General features: G+C 38.7%; 1 protein-coding gene across 1 annotated transcript in view; it reads left to right on the forward strand.

The window, feature by feature from the left end:
- The window catches only part of LOC107712307 (vascular endothelial growth factor receptor 3), a 63,952-nt gene that overhangs the window by 19,295 nt on the left and 26,727 nt on the right, over positions 1-17,930 (forward strand). The window contains exons 2-6 of the mRNA XM_016517524.1: positions 6,865-6,961; positions 7,801-8,075; positions 14,196-14,323; positions 15,418-15,592; positions 17,433-17,575. Of these exons, the coding sequence (XP_016373010.1) occupies positions 6,865-6,961; positions 7,801-8,075; positions 14,196-14,323; positions 15,418-15,592; positions 17,433-17,575 (818 nt within the window). The remainder of the gene's footprint in view (positions 1-6,864; positions 6,962-7,800; positions 8,076-14,195; positions 14,324-15,417; positions 15,593-17,432; positions 17,576-17,930) is intronic.

A 17,930-nucleotide genomic window follows, 5' to 3' on the forward strand; every position in this document is an offset into this window, starting at 1 on the left:
GATAGATAGATAGATAGATAGATAGATATATAGAAATAGTCAGATGATAGTCAAGTCAAGTCAAGTCACCTTTATTTATATAGCGCTTTTAACAATACAGATTGTGTCAAAGCAACTGAACAGCATTAATTAGGAAAATAGTGTGTCAATAATGCAAAATGACAATAGTAAACACTCATTTTTCAGTTAAAGGCAGTTCATCATTGAATTCAGTGATGTCATCATCCAGCTCAGTTCAGTTTAAATAGTATCTTTGCAATCATTTGCAATCAAGTCAACGATATCGCTGGAAATGAAGTGTCCCCAACTAAGCAAGCCAGAGGCGACAGCGGCAAGGAACCAAAACTCCATCGGTGACAGAATGGAGAAAAAACCTTGGGAGAAACCAGGCTCAGTCGGGGGGCCAGTTCTCCTCTGACCAGACAAAACCAGCAGTTCAATTTCAGGCTAGCAAAGTCACATTGTGCAGAGGAATCATCTGGTTCCTGTGGTCTTGTCCCGGTGGCCGTCTGAGACAAGGTCTTTACTGGGGATCTGTATCTGGGGCTCATCTAGTTGTCCTGGTCTCCGCTGTCTTTCAGGGCTGTAGAGGTCCTTTCTAGGTGCTGATCCACCATCTGGTCTGAATATGTACTGGATCCGGGTGACTGCAGTGACCATCTGATCTGGATACAGACTGGATCTGGTGGCAGCGGTGACCTCGGAATAAGAGAGAAACAGACTAATATTAGCGTAGATGCCATTCTTCTAACGATGTAGCAAGTACATCGGGTGTTATGGGAAGTGTTCCCGGTTCCGGTTGACCTAATTAATGCAGCCTAAAAATCCTTTAACGGATTTGAATATTAGAAGCGTATTAGTGTGTTATGTGTAAGCCAGGTTGAAGAGATGGGTCTTTAATCTAGATTTAAACTGACAGAGTGTGTCTGCCTCCCGAACAATGTTAGGTAGGTTATTCCAGAGTTTGGGCGCTAAATAGGAAAAGGATCTGCCGCCCGCAGTTGATTTTGATATTCTAGGTATTATCAAATGGCCAGAGTTTTGAGAACGCAGCGGACGTGGAGGACTATAATGTAACAAGAGCTCGTTCAAATACTGAGGTGTTAAACCATTCAGGGCTTTATAAGTAATTAGCAAGATTTTAAAATCTATACGATGTTTAATAGGTAGCCAGTGCAGTGTTGACAGAACCGGGCTAATATGGTCATACTTCCTGGTTCTAGTAAGAACTCTAGCTGCTGCATTTTGGACCAGCTGGAGTTTGTTTATTAAGCGTGCAGAACAACCACCCAATAAAGCATTACAATAATCTAACCTTGAGGTCATAAACGCATGGATTAACATTTCTGCATTTGACATTGAGAGAATAGGTCGTAATTTAGATATATTTTTGAGATGGAAAAATGCAGTTTTACAAATGCTAGAAACGTGGCTTTCTAACGAAAGATTGCTATCAAATAGCACACCTAGGTTCCTAACTGATGACGAAGAATTGACAGAGCAGCCATCAAGTCTTAGGGAGTGTTCTAGGTTATTATATGCAGAGTTTTTAGGTCCTATAATTAACACCTCTGTTTTTTCAGAATTTAGCAGTAAGAAATTACTCATCCAGTTTTTTATATCGACTATGCATTCCGCTAGTTTTTCAAATTGGTATGTTTCGCCGGGCTGCGAAGAAATATAGAGCTGAGTATCATCAGCATAACAGTGAAAGCTAACACCGTGTTTCCTGTTGATATCTCCCAAGGGTAACATGTAAAGTGTGAAGAGTAATGGCCCTAGTACTGAGCCTTGAGGTACTCCATACTGCACTTGTGATCGATATGATACCTCTTCATTCACTGCTACGAATTGATGGCGGTCAGATAAGTGCGATTTGAACCATGCTAATGCACTTCCATTAATGCCAACAAAGTTTTCTAGTCTATGCAAAAGAATGTTGTGGTCAATAGTGTCAAACGCAGCGCTAAGATCCAATAGCACTAATAGAGAGATACAACCACAATCAGATGATAAGAGCAGGTCATTTGTAATTCTAATGAGAGCAGTCTCGGTACAATGATACGGTCTAAATCCTGACTGGAAATCCTCACAGATACCATTTTGCTCTAAGAAGGAATATAAGAACAATATATATATATATATATATAAAATTTATAGAAATAAAATGGATATAAAAATGTAAATATATTTATATGGATACAAAAATGGTAAACCAAATATATCAAAGAAAATTGTAATTTAAAGGTACTTTACAAAAATGTCATAGGCAACGTTCTCTGAATTCCTCAGAGGTTTGGCTGTAGATAAGGAGGTTATGATTAATAAAGCTTCTCGTAGAATGCTTTAGCTTATTTTCAGACCATCAGAAAAGTTGTTGGGTGAGAAGTATAGGGCCTATTTGATTCATTTGGTTTATTTAACTCAAAAATTGGCACTATTTATTATGTGGACAACATTAAACAACATGCAAAAACAAAATAAAGAAAATAATTAATATACAATATCAAATATCAATATCTTGTTACAGTATTGTTTTAGGGAACTGTGGTAAATCAGCCTTTCTAAAATCTTGTCAGTAATTTAAAAATATCCTGCTTACTCAGAATTATATCACACACAGGAAAAGAAATTAGAAACACAAAGTTCGACTCTATATTCAGTTGTATTTTTCTCTGACAGGATATTGTGTACCCATTTCCACTGTAACACTTGTTGATGTGATTTGGAGTCATTTGGGGTTAATTAGATCCAGGTGTGTCTCATAACTCCTCTTGGCATATTCATAAGCCTGTCTCCTCTGAGAGCTACAGCAGACATTTATACCATCAGCACTCATAGACCAATTAACGTGTGCACAATGACCTTTCTGCCCCACTGTCAGCGAAACACAAACCAGATTAAGGGCCTTTTAATGTGCTCAAGGAACTTATTAAAAAGTCCTGTAATAAATGATGAAGCACATCTGTTGATGGTTGTCTGGGAAATCCAATGAAACATCTAATGATGAGAAAGTCAATCCCAGGTAATCAATCATACAAGCAGACTTAGGTGAATTTTGTACGGGGAGGCAAGGGAGGCAATGCCTCCTCAAAAACATTCAGATGAGAAAATAAGTGACAGTACAAAACAAAGCAAAAAAAAAAAAAAAAGAAAAAACAATTTTCTTGATGTAAAATCAAAATTTCAATTGCTATTTTTTAAGTAATACTGCCTAAAGGTGTGGTCATATTTACTGCTGTGTTCAGTGATTTTACATGGGTGAAACCCAGTCATTTCAATAGGAATCCACACGATCACGATTTGCATTGTGAAGGTGAAAGATTTCTCCACGCAGACTTTGCACCGGTTTCAAGTTGGTCGTGCGAATTCATCGCACTGCAAGCTGCTTGGTTTGAAAGAGATGTCTGTGTGAATGGACCCTTTTGCCCACAAAATTTTGTTAATGTTTGCCTTGAGTTCTCCCTGTGCTCATGAAATGTGGCATTAATTCCATAAGCCTTTAAAGGAGTAGTTCACTTTCAAATGACAATTTCCTGATAATTTACTCACCCCCATGTCATCCAAGATGTTCATGTCTTTCTTTCTTCATTCAAAAAGAAATTAAGGTTTTTGAGGAAAACATCCCAGGATTTTTGTTCATATAGTCCAGGTAATCAATCATACAAGCAGACTTAGGTGAATTTTGTACGGGGAGGCAAGGGAGGCAATGCCTCCTCAAAAACATTCAGATGAGAAAATAAGTGACAGTACAAAACAAAGCAAAAAAAAAAAAAAAAGTAAAAACAATTTTCTTGATGTAAAATCAAAATTTCAATTGCTATTTTTTAAGTAATACTGCCTAAAGGTGTGGTCATATTTACTGCTGTGTTCAGTGATTTTACATGGGTGAAACCCAGTCATTTCAATAGGAATCCACACGATCACGATTTGCATTGTGAAGGTGAAAGATTTCTCCACGCAGACTTTGCACCGGTTTCAAGTTGGTCGTGCGAATTCATCGCACTGCAAGCTGCTTGGTTTGAAAGAGATGTCTGTGTGAATGGACCCTTTTGCCCACAAAATTTTGTTAATGTTTGCCTTGAGTTCTCCCTGTGCTCATGAAATGTGGCATTAATTCCATAAGCCTTTAAAGGAGTAGTTCACTTTCAAATGACAATTTCCTGATAATTTACTCACCCCCATGTCATCCAAGATGTTCATGTCTTTCTTTCTTCATTCAAAAAGAAATTAAGGTTTTTGAGGAAAACATCCCAGGATTTTTGTTCATATAGTGGACTTCAACAGTTACCAAACGGTTGAAGTTCCAAATTGCAGTTTCAGAGCAGCTTCAAAGGGCTCTACACGATACCAGACGAGGAATAAGGGTGTTATCTAGCCAAACCATCGGTCATTTTCTTAAAACAATAAACATTTATATACGTTTTAACCACAAATGCACGTCTTGCTCTAGCTCTGCTTGTGCATGCGCGTCTTCACGTGTTACGTAATCTCCTTGGAAAGGTCAAGTGCGGTTAGCTCTTTGTCTGTGGCCCTGTCCCAAATGGCACCCTAAACCCTTGCGGTCTTCCTTTGAGTCCGCACTTTTCTGACGTAATGCCGCTTTGACTGTCGGGTAGAAGTCTGCTGTGGAGCTCGCACCAGTGCTGGCTCCGCAGAAGTGCGGATCGAGGGCGCATAACGGCCGCCAAAGGGGGCCCCTTCTGAATGCTAAAATGACAAATGGGACACCCTAAGGTCTCGTGGACTTAACAGACACGTGTATGCGGCGGCCATTGTAAGTCCGTAAGACCGCAAGTGCACATGAAGTGTTCCATTTGGGACAGGGCCTGTGTACTCCGGTTCAGAAAGGTAGGGTAGGGCGAAAATCTAAATCTCATTTTCTCCTCCAACTTCAAAATCGATTGACATCATTGTTTTACCTTTTTTTGTAAAGGGCGTTTGACTTTCTTTGCACATTTGCTTTGTAAACGTTGGGTCGGTGCTTTCGCCTACGTCACGCGTGAACTTTCCAACGTGATCCATGCTGGTTTCATGCTGGTTTCATCTGGCCAGAGGAGAACTGGCCCCGACTGAGCCTGGTTTCTCCCAAGGTTTTTTCTCCATTCTGTCACTGATGGAGTTTTGGTTCCTTGCCGCTGTCGCCTTTGGCTTACTTAGTTGGGGACGCTTGACTGATTGCACAGACACTATTGGACAAGAGCTGAACTGGATGATGACATCACTGAATCATCAATGAACTGACTTTAACTGAAAAATGACTCTGTTATTATCTTCTTGCATTATTGACAATCTATTTTTCTGTTTATCACTATACAATACTGGTTGTGTCAAAGCAGCTTTACAAAGCGCTATACAAATAAAGGTGACTTTACTGGACTTGATTACGTCATGCGTGAAGTCGAGCTAGTGCACGACTAGCATCTGTGTTTATAAAGCATATATGTACTTTTTTTTTTTTTTTAGAAAAATGACCGATGGTTTGGCTAGATAACACCCTTATTCCTCGTCTGGTATCGTGTAGAGCCCTGCGCCAGTGCTGGCTCGGCAGAAGTGCGGATCGAGGGCGCATAACGGCCGCCAAAGGGGGCCCCTTCTGAATGCTAAAATGACAAATGGGACACCCTAAGGTCTCGTGGACTTAACAGACACGTGTATGCGGCGGCCATTGTAAGTCCGTAAGACCGCAAGTGCACATGAAGTGTTCCATTTGGGACAGGGCCTGTGTACTCCGGTTCAGAAAGGTAGGGTAGGGGGAAAATCTAAATCTCATTTTCTCCTCCAACTTCAAAATCGATTGACATCATTGTTTTACCTTTTTTTGTAAAGGGCGTTTGACTTTCTTTGCACATTTGCTTTGTAAACGTTGGGTCGGTGCTTTCGCCTACGTCACGCGTGAACTTTCCAACGTGATCCATGCTGGTTTCATGCTGGTTTCATCTGGCCAGAGGAGAACTGGCCCCGACTGAGCCTGGTTTCTCCCAAGGTTTTTTCTCCATTCTGTCACTGATGGAGTTTTGGTTCCTTGCCGCTGTCGCCTTTGGCTTACTTAGTTGGGGACGCTTGACTGATTGCACAGACACTATTGGACAAGAGCTGAACTGGATGATGACATCACTGAATCATCAATGAACTGACTTTAACTGAAAAATGACTCTGTTATTATCTTCTTGCATTATTGACAATCTATTTTTCTGTTTATCACTATACAATACTGGTTGTGTCAAAGCAGCTTTACAAAGCGCTATACAAATAAAGGTGACTTTACTGGACTTGATTACGTCATGCGTGAAGTCGAGCTAGTGCACGACTAGCATCTGTGTTTATAAAGCATATATGTACTTTTTTTTTTTTTTTAGAAAAATGACCGATGGTTTGGCTAGATAACACCCTTATTCCTCGTCTGGTATCGTGTAGAGCCCTTTGAAGCTGCTCTGAAACTGCAATTTGGAACTTCAACCGTTTAGTAACTGTTGAAGTCCACTATATGGACAAAAATCCTGGGATGTTTTCCTCAAAACCCTTAATTTCTTTTTGAATGAAGAAAGAAAGACATGAACATCTTGGATGACATGGGGGTGAGTAAATTATCAGGAAATTGTAATTTGAAAGTGAACTACTCCTTCAATAGAAAAATTGTGTAAACTTTAAATGGAACTGCAATGTAATTTATATTGGACTAAAAACCCAAAGAACAGACTTGACCTTACCTCCTCCACACGGTGAAACGACATCCAAGGATCTGTCTGGAGTGATTATAAGTGCCTGGAAAATAAAGGGAATTTGATTGTTTCTTAGATTCTGCTGTGAACGTACTCTAAATTATCTCGTGATGATGATGATGATGCTTTTCTCTTCCTGTAGGTCTGGTGACTGGGTTTTCTATGAGTCCACCCACCCTTGACAACACTAAAGACCAGCTCGTGATTAACGCTAACGACACATTGACCATTACATGCAGGTACTATCAAATGATCTATCAATGGGTACTTTAAATACTAAACTCTTTCTTGAATATTTTACCATTTTCTGTCTTAAGCTACTTGAAACAGCATTTTGCTATTTTTTTATAATTATTATGCATGCAGCTTATTTTAAATATGAAATATTTATACTTTTAAAAATTAATAAGTCACACCACAGAGCAATTATAAAATAGGTAAGATAAAAAACATTTTTAAACTGTGACCAGTTACAAAACCTAAATTGGACATTTTTTCTTACATTTATATGCATTATTTCTGAAAATGTTGATGTTGGTTTTTTTGTCCAGGGACACATTAAACATTGACTACCCTAATGCATCTAGGTTAAATTACTTGTTGGTACCAAATGGAATTAAATGTCTAGTTAAATAAACAATCAAGACACAGATTTGCTCATTTTTGATTGAATAATCGGATAAGCTTGTCAGCTATTACAAAAACTAGGAAAATGTTGAATTTGGAAGTGATTGGATGGTTAAGTTTAGAAATACGTGTGGTATGAACATGCAGGGAGGCGATCCAACATATTTACCTCTAATCCCTTCAAAATTTGCAGACATTTCTTGCCAAGAATTCCCAGAATAAATAGTTTTAGTCAGAATAAATAGACAAACTTGATCTAATCAGCGATAGTCAGTCTTGTCTATAAGGTGAACTGTTGGGGTATAAACCACTTTTTTCACTCAGAATTTACACCCTCAAGCTGTGGTTGTGTATTATGTGTATTATGTGGTTGTGTACCATGGGGCAATGTTTTGGTGAAAAATTTGGAATGACACTGACTTTAATGTGATTATCTGACCCATTCCACCAGGGGACAGCGTATTCTGGACTGGAGCTGGCCTGAAGTGTCTTTGAGTAAAGTGGAGTTTACTGATCGCCAGGATCAGCAGTCACCTGTTGACACCCCGGGCCACAGAGCAGTCAGGGTGAAGGAGTGTCAAGGGGAGCCTGGGAAACCCTACTGCAAGACCTTAATACTGACCAACACCCAGGCCAATGACTCAGGGTACTACCGCTGCTTCTACCAGGACATCAAATACATCATCGATGGGACCACAGCAGTCAGCATTTTTGTCTTTGTGCGAGGTGAGAACTGTAAACAAACTAACTTTCTGGTCCCACTTTATATTAAGTGGCCTTAACTACTATGTACTTACATTTAAATTAATAATTTAGTACAATGCACTTATTGTGTACATATATGTTTTTACATTGTACTTATATTTGAAAAATATCTGCACGTAATTACATCTGTAATTAATTTCTGTAATTACATTTATAGTTACACTGTTGACCCATCCCTTACACCTTAACCCACCCTTAAACCTACCCAGACCACCAAACCTGTCCCTAACCTTACCCGTATCACACCTCAATAGCAGCAAAAGTGTTTTGCAATACAATATGAACACAATAAGTACATTGTACTTATTTTTTGATGTAACTACATAGTAGTTAAGGCCACTTAATATAAAGTGGGACCAACTTTCTTACTAGAATTAAAACTTAGCTTTCTTATTGGAATAAATTCTGGTCGTATCATTCAGTTTTGGTGAGCTGTGATATATATATACAGGGATGCACAGGATGCAAACGGTGCACAGGTGTGCATGTGTGACCAAAATAAAAATTGTACTGGGTAGACTTGTGCCGGTATTCGGTAATGCGATATATCACGGTAATGAACATGCACGATATTGTTATCGTTTTTTAAAACTAAATTTCAACATCGTGATCATACCACATACCGTGATAAAAGCATTAGCAATTAATCGCAACATGAAAATTTGATACCGGCATATCTCTAGTACTTGGTAAATAAGTTCAGACCGCTCATTTGCGTACCGACACGGTTGACAACTGTTAATGTAAAATCACAGTTTTAGATTACTTACTGTAATACAGTGTAAGATTTCCATTTGAACTGAAAACAAAAATCTAGGCTATGCGCTGCTGGTTTCAGAGCAAAATGCGAACATTTTTTGTGACATTTCATTCATTGATGAGCCTCGCTCAAAACCGGCAGCACAGATACTTACTTGCCGGCAACCTGCCTAAATAAAAGCTTGCTGATTTTAGGTTCAAATTTGTTGAAAATTCATATTAAAAAAATCTTTTAAATAAACAAAAGAAAATGTAAATATTATCATTTTATTTTTTAAGTGCACCATAAAATTATTGTATTTTTAATAATCACTTTTTATTTCAAAATGTAATAGTATTATCACAATTTATTTACTATTTTGTTTATTTTAATAAAAAAAAAATAATAATAATAAAGTGCAATAATACTATTATTACTATTATTTTGTTTTTAATAGTTATATATAATGGGTCACACTATGCGCAGTGTGAGCACCAAACCAAATCTCCAGGTGCTCTCATGAAACCCAGACTGAAAAACTTATGTGCATCCCTGTTTATATAGCTGTAATATATAAAATCATGCTTTGTATCAACTTCAGTTACATTTCTGAATGGGTTACACTGTATTTTGATAGTCCACTTTAGACGTTCTACTAACTACAAATAAAGTGCTACCTCAGAATGTGTCAGGGTTAAATGTGTAGGAAGTTATGAAGACTCAAATGGTGCTTAAATGTTGTTGTTAGAATGAGCCTGCAGTTAATGTTAATGTTAAAGACAAATGCACTGCGGTTCCTCCCTGTTCTTTAGGTTATTTGTGTAAATTAACCTCAATTTAGTTAAATATCAGTGTCTGGTCCCTTTTGTGGCATTTTCCTGAGGCAAACCAAATCACAAATCCCATTTTTATTTGACTCCCTTCAAAGAATGCTTGGCCAGGCCATCTTTGTCTGTCACCCAAAGAAAACAGAAACTTTAGACAAAGACATCATAAACATCTCATTCAAAACATCAGCCCTCTTCAGAAGATCAGAGAAGATTATACATGAACACGCTTAGAAGTTAGAACATGTTTGGTTTACCCTGAGACGGCCTGGGATTAGGAAAGAGCTTTTATACAGAATAAACTAAAGATAAGAATGCAATAAAGAAATTTACACAATGCCAAATCTGCTAATATCACCACTACGGAGAAAGTACATTCACTGTTACCCTGCCACTGTCCACCTTATCATATAAGGAAGAATATTTATTTTGAGTTTGATAGCTTGAGCACTGTATCACCTCAGTAATGTTGATACGAGTTTAGCTACAGTTTAATGTACTTGTTAACATTACATTCGGATGTCAAGCCTGGATTCATAAATAAATTGGCCTTTTCAGCAAAAATCTTTTATTCAACATTCAGTCATGTCACTTGTACATTTATCTGGGAAAGGGTTTTTGAAACCAGGCCTACAAACTTTATGAAACTGCCCATATTTTTAATCTAAATACTTGAGTGGACAACACTGAAGCCCGAAAAGAATCATTCAGCCACAATGGCAGGTTATGGTGATCAAAAGAACAAAAAAACAGGACATAGAAGTAGTCCCTACAATCCAACGAAGTTCACATTTATCCTGTGTTCACATGCCAAAATAGTCTGCCGACACACCTGGACTAGCTGGAAAAGCATGGTGATTGCTTTGTTTTGGATTAGTTGGGCATCAATGCCAAACTAGCATTGGTTCTCCTATAATAATCATTGAAGAACAACTTAAATATCTGACTATGCATCTCACAAGACTAGTGTATGGCTTCAGAAGACTTGGGATCAGATTTACTAACAGCTTGCGCCAGCATAAAAACCCCCTTTGGCGTTAAAAAACTACTGTCAGGATTTACTAAAGACGCATAGTGAAAAATAAGCACTGAAAAGTCATTTTTCCAGCTGACCTTATTGCATATTTTCTATTTTTACTACTGTTTACTATTGTCCTCTTTTTAGAGCTGCTTTACAGAAGAATTGAATTTTGTTTGCATCGTTGACGAACTATTTTCCTATTTAACACTGTAAAGCTGCTTTGACAATCTGTATTGTATAAAGCGCTATACAAATAAAGGTGACTTGACTTATGCATTTGTAGGAGTTTCCCTTTCAGACGCTAAATTTATGGGAGGTGAGTATTTAAATGAATAACGCAACATGATTTACTAAGGTTTGCGCTAGTCATTTTACTGGTATTTGTGCCATTATTTACGGCCCAAAAAAAGCATGTCTTAACTCATTTGTGCCTGTGTTGTTAGTCGATGACACGCACCTTATTGTCAGGGTTGGGGATGAAGGATGGAGCGAGGACTCAATATTGCAGGAAGATAAGGGCTTTATTAAAGGCAGAAACAAAACAAAACAAACAAACAAACAAACAAAAACTACCCCATAGGGGGGAAAAAAACAACTGGCAACTTGACTTGATGGCAGGACAAGGCACACGACAGGGAACATTCGACGACAAACTCGCTCGGGACTGCAAACACAAGGACAATAAATAGAGAGTAAATGAGGAGGGTAACGAGGGAACACATGTGGGGCAAATTAACCAATAATCAGGTAACAAGATGGGTGGGGTCAAGACAATTGACATGAGAGCACATGGCACACAGGAAACAAAGTCAAAAGCCAAGTGCTCACACAAAAACAAACACAAGCACATGGCCAGCAAAACAATCACAAGCCATGTGCTTGAACAAAAAGACACGAACACGCAGCTAATGAGAAAACTCAAAAGCCGCGTGTTCACACAAGACAACAAGAAAAGCACAAACCGCGTGCTACACAAAACACAACACACGTGGACAGAAGAGCGCACGGCCGAGCGAACTCGAGACCGCACGCTCCCACAACAGACAGAACATGGAGCGCGAGTGTCCGGACCCCGACACGAAACCGAAACTCAACAAGACATGAGTGCCGGTATCTGAACACCACGCTCCAACATGAAACAGTACACGCAGACGAGAACGCACGGCTCGAGCACTCTCGAAGCCGCACGCTCACATGAAAACAATGACATGACGGGAGTGTCAGGGCTCTGTCACAAAACCATGAATAACACTAGACCGAAGTGACAGAACCCTGACACTTATTATCATCGGCTCTGCTTGTTTGTACTGCTCTTAGTGGATTGCGATGGTCATAATGTAAATGATTCGGCTGTGTCTGTGTTCTTTATTTCACGTTTTATCAGTAGATCACTCACAGAACTTTCCACTCCCATCGGCATTTCAATGTAATTGCTCGGTCATGCTAATTTGCTTTTTAGTAAAAAATTTTTAGTAAATCTGGCACTTGGACTTTTAGGCCATTTTGGAGCTTGACAGACATTCTAACTTGATACTTTTAAATCTTACCTTAAAACTATTTCTTTAGGTTTGCTTTTAGTTAATTGTTAAGTTTTTTTTTCTTAATGCTTGTATTGTTAAAGTTGTTTTTAATATAAAGCATTTTGAGAAGCTTCTTTTAAAGGCGCTTAATTAAATAAAGTTTATTTATTTTTCTCTACTACAGAAAATAGCAAAAACTTGCAAGTTTGCAATGATGTGTGTTGGTAAATAATGAGAGAATTTATGGTTGAAGTCTTTCTTTAACGATTCACAGGGGGATTGTTTATCTTCGTAACACAATCCAGCTCTGTATTTGTAACCAATTGGTTTTCGACCAGTTGATCAAAGAGTCAGCTGACTCACTCACTCGTGTGAAATGCCGGGTGATTTCTCCTGACAAGATGCCAATACGGATTCCACAGATCTTACCAGTGGGTTGATCAGAGCCAGCTGAAATCACAGCTATAAATTAGCAGTGAGTGTAAAGCAGAATGGCAATTGGCTGCATATGGCTTCAGTTAAATGCTTATAGTTCCCGCTGCCTCTCGGATTTATCAGCGTTATAGCTACATGTCATGCCCTCCAGTGCCTCCCAGTAGAGGTCTACACGGGTCCAAAAATTCGTACCCGAACCCGAAGAGACCCATAAATGTGCTACACTGAACCGACCCGGACCCGTCTCCCGGGTCCTCGGGTCTCGGGTCCTCCGTGTAGACCTCTACCTCCCAGTCTCTTCGGAAAGCACCCTCAAAAAAGCAATTCACCTCCTGAAGATGATTTATGGTGACGCACTGTAACTGTGAGGATTTGTATATTGTTCCTATTATGTCTGTGTATGCAGACCACCGCGGGGCAGAAACATAAACCTCAAGATACAAACCTTTTGTTTGGACTCCGAGAGCTTGGAGTGATTGCTTTAAGCCATGTGGGTAAAAATCACACTCTTTAGAATAATGGCGGCTCTAGAGATGCAGGCATCACCAGGTGATGTTCAAATAAGGGCTTAGAAACAGCGCTGTGACCTCCCACTGAAGTGAAAGCTGGAGAGGTTTGTTTTAGATGCTGACCAAGACAAAAGGCTGTCATTAAGTGGTTTAAGGAACGGTGCTGGAGACTGTTGATAGAGTTTTGCCATAAAAATCTGCACTGTTAGATATTTCAGATGGTCCACAGACTAAATCTGGCCAAAACTGTGTATATTCAGGCAAAGAACTTGAGGTGGAATGTTAAGTCTTGGCTTTAAAGGAGTATTATGGGTTAAATACTTAAGCTTTATCAACAATGTCTGTGACAGGCTGTTGATTGGCACAGAAAATCATTTTGAAAAATGTGTGTACAGTCATACATGTACAGTGGAAGTCTAGGAGGCAAGTGTAAAGTGCCACGAACAAATGTTTAATATATGCACAATATTTTGACAGTATGACCGTGATTTGGGATCATTTGGAGTATTACCATCTCCTCTATGCAAGTCTGTGAATGCAAACGCCTCTAGCTTCACAAGCGCAGCTGGTGTCAGACCGCAATTCATAACGTGGTGCAACCTAAACACATGGTTTAATGGCACAAACATTTGAAGGAATCTCTGTCTCCCTCTTGAGTATGGACGTTTATCACCAGAACAGAGACTGCTTCCTTGTATTTGCATGCTTGTGTATGTATGACTTGTGTTAGAATGTAGACCACCATTGGCCACTGAAATTATGTCGGTAACACATAACCAGAGGCTGATCCACCAACGTTACAGCTCAAATATCAAACATTTTTCCTAAATGATTCATGGAAATGTATTAAAAAACAGAAGCTTCACATTTCTGCTTTTAAAATTTGTGGTATCATCCGAAGGGACCTATTAGCAATAAGTTGTACTTCCTGTAATGTTGTTGGGCTTGGTTTAAGGTAACAAAGGGGACAGGTTTTACTTAAGAAAAATATAGACAACTGAACTAATGTCGGTTTTCTTCAAACATACAGACCCTCAACATCCATTCATCAAGAGAAATGAGAACGGCATGGAGGCAATCTTCATAACGGATTCTCAAACACACATTGAAGTGCCATGCCTGGTTTCAGATCCTGACCTGAAAGTCACTCTCTTCTTGGTAGGTCCTCCAACACACTTCCAACAGCAGCTCACCTGATCTCTCTGTTTCTGCCAAATGGATTAGGGGACTTATTGACTTTATTTGTATTATTTTAGAGATCAAACCCAGGATAATTAGTGTTACTGTATATGCAGCATAAGTGTAACTTTAGCCCTTAGCTGACTCAAGTGACAAAGCTTCTCAAGCTAAAGGAAATGAAAACAGTAATTTAAATAAACATTGATTTTTTCCCCCAGAATTTTAGCAACTTGGTTATTCTCCAGGTAATCATAGTTAATGGGCTGAGTTCACTGGGCAAAGTCTGTAGTGTTGAAATGGGGCAGAAAGCTCTGGGTCCGTTTATATTTTGTTAAAATGAACTTACTGACTCGCAATTGCGAGTTTATATCTCACAATTCTGTGAAAAAAGTCAGAATTGTGAGTTTATATCACGCAATTCTGACTTTATAGCTCGCAATTGTGAGTTTATATCTCACAATTCTGAGAAAAAAAGTCAGAATTGTGAGATAAAAAGTCGCAATTACCTTTTTTAATTTTTTTATTCAGTGGCGGAAACGGGCTTCCATAGATAACCATGATAGCCATCATAACCATGAATTTTATTGCATGGAAAAAAGCAGCTTTAACATTTCATTCAATAGGGAGTTTTGAGTGGCATTGGGGTGGAAAGACAACAGAATTTTCAATATAAAGGGGACATCGGATAAAATTTTCACTTTTTTTTTTTTTTTTTGCATTTAGTTAGGTTTCTAGCATGTCTGCCAGCTCATAAAAGCTGAAAAGAAAACATGTAGCCAGTTTGTTATGCGCTGTCTGAGTCTGAAACTGTGCCATATACAGTGCCCTGTTTCAATTTGCAGCTGGTATTAGGTAGATAGCTAGCTATTTGAATAACACCACCTCCAGGCCATATGCGGAGTCCCAGGCAGCAAGAGATGGGTGGGATGAGCAGTAACTCATTATCATTTAAAGAGACATGCATGACAATTGAGGAATTTTAACCAAAGTATGTTACAGACATTTCGTGAAGACCCTAAAAAACTTAAAACTTTCAGATGATGTGTGAATTGAATGTATTGTTGTTCATACAGTTAGAGCAGGCTCCATTGCTTCTAGAAGGCAATGAGATCACCTGGAATAATAAAAGGGGCTGGTCGGTTCCCAGACACATCTTTGAGAACAGTTCCATCCTCTTCGGCTTCTTCTGCTCCACCTCAGTCCACAACAACGAGCACAGATCATCTATATATATTCTGCAGGCCACAGGTAAGTATTCATTTGAATAGCTGCCCTTCATATCATAACTGTCTAGCATTACGTTAGCATGAAATCTTTAGATTTTTTTTGACACACATTCCTGTTCTTGAGAATCTTTCTTCAAAAAGCAATAACTTGCCTGAAGACTGTGCAGGCTATTGGTTAATGCTACCCGGTAGACACATACTGTTTTAGGCGTTAATGCATTCTGTCTAAAATCTTGGCAGTTTTTAACACAGTAATTTAATAGTTAACATTATTAATGGTTATGGCTATAATAGCAAATAAAATGTCAAGATGTTATTGAGTAAGTTGAATTCTCTGTTTTGCAAAATACAATGAAAAAAATGGGTGATATTGCCAAGAGGGATCATTTATATTTTAGATTTAAACCATTTGGCAGACACTTATGTGCAGAACGACATGAACAACAAACATCCATCCATCAAACAATCAGTGTCAACAATCACATTCCAGTTTCCATCTTTTGATTTTAAGGTTGCGGTTAGGGGTGGGAACAGCTTTCTCAACCAGCCCTGCCTGCTGCAGTAGGTTTACGGCTGATTGGTTAATAGGAATGTTGTTTCAGAACCAACAAAGTTTGTTGATCTAGAAACATGTTTTCCTTGGTTAAACGTCATGTAGGTTATTGTGTAAGTCGCTAAATTGATTGAAGTATAATTTGATGATTTAATGAGTAAAATTATCTATGATGTAGACTTTACATTTCATATCATACTGAAAGCAAGATTTGTCCAGATAGTAGATTTTCTTTCCATATGCTGGTTCTGGAGTTGGCGGTGATCTTCTCCCATCCTGCTGAGGGACCTCTCAGAAATACTTTATCATTGCACTGCTACATGAGGTCATCATCCTTCTTTTTTAATCTAAAGTGACGGTCATACAAAACATTCGCCAAGATCAATAGCCTTTTTACTCAAGAGGGGAAAATGAAAACTTTGCTTCACTTACGTGGTGCTGTAGAGCCAGCAGAGTGTTACCGTCCATACCAGCTGACCTCCTGAATAAATATTGCATTAGCATATCTAATAAAACTCACTCAGTGGCTTTGTTTGCTTCACTTGCTTTATTTGGGCCTGTTTAAACTTACAAATTACCAACAACTCACAAAGTCATAGTTGGGTTTATTTAGATTAATGAGGTTATTACTACTCACACTGATCACACACACACACAGAAAGGGCCAGTAAAGAAGACCTTTCATTGAAACACGTCATTCAATGCCAGATCCTGTAATTTTACAATATTTTAACATTTGCTGAGAAAGTGTGATTAGTAGTGGTGTTTACTAAGGAAGACACTTGTAAACTCAATACATAACTCGTTCCGCATTGTTTGTGGTTCATACCTCAAATAATGTGGGTCAAATTATTATTTTAAATAGTAAGACTGGCATTTTCACATAGAAGATTATAAAACTGCCACACAAAAAAAAACATCAGCAACACTTTATTTCACAGTGTTCTTGTTACTACAGTAATAACAGTAAAGTACAATGCATAGTTACAAGCAACTAACCCTAAACCAAACCTTAACCCTAACCCTATAAGTACATGCTGTTAATTAATATTATTCAGTATTTATTTGTGTAATTACACTTCAACAAGGACATCATAAAATATAGTCTAACCCCAAAATCTCACTTAAGCGGTACTGTATATCGGTACATTAAAAACCGGCCAGTGCATCTAGCAACCACATAGCAGCGCCCTGGCAACCACCCACAACACACTAGTATCATTGTGGAGACAGCATGCTACACATACTACATCCATGGATCCAAGAACTTGAAAAGTGCTGACAAGTCCATGTTTGCAACACCCAACAGGACTGAAGTTTTACGAGCTCAAGCTGTTTCCTGAGGACTCGCCCGTGGAGCTCATGCAGGGGGAGGGTCTGGAGCTCAACTGCACAGCGCTGGTCGAGTTCAAAACTGGTGTGGAATTCCAATGGGACTACCCAGGCCAGAAGGTAATTACCAGGCCACACTGCATATTACAGTTATCAGTATAATCAACTCTTTCTGACTGAACTACGAGAAAGAACATGACCTGTCCAATTCAGAATAAATGGCCTTTATCTAATTAATTTGTGATGGTATTGGGCTGTGATTAAAAATGCATCGGCTTTGGTGTGATTGCGTTCTATAGTAATTCTATCTGCGTTCTATCTGCTAATATAAGCAAACTTTCATATTCATTATTCTCCCACACTCATGTGTTTATCTGCTCATCTATCCAGTTATTATTTTCACTCTCAGTCTCAGTGGTCCAGGATTTCATTTCTGCATCAGCCTTAGTTAGTTTCCTGCATCGCTTGTGTATTG

This window comes from Sinocyclocheilus rhinocerous, unplaced genomic scaffold (assembly GCF_001515625.1).
Source record: "Sinocyclocheilus rhinocerous isolate Xijiao unplaced genomic scaffold, SAMN03320098_v1.1 scaffold808, whole genome shotgun sequence".
Taxonomy (NCBI): domain Eukaryota; kingdom Metazoa; phylum Chordata; class Actinopteri; order Cypriniformes; family Cyprinidae; genus Sinocyclocheilus; species Sinocyclocheilus rhinocerous.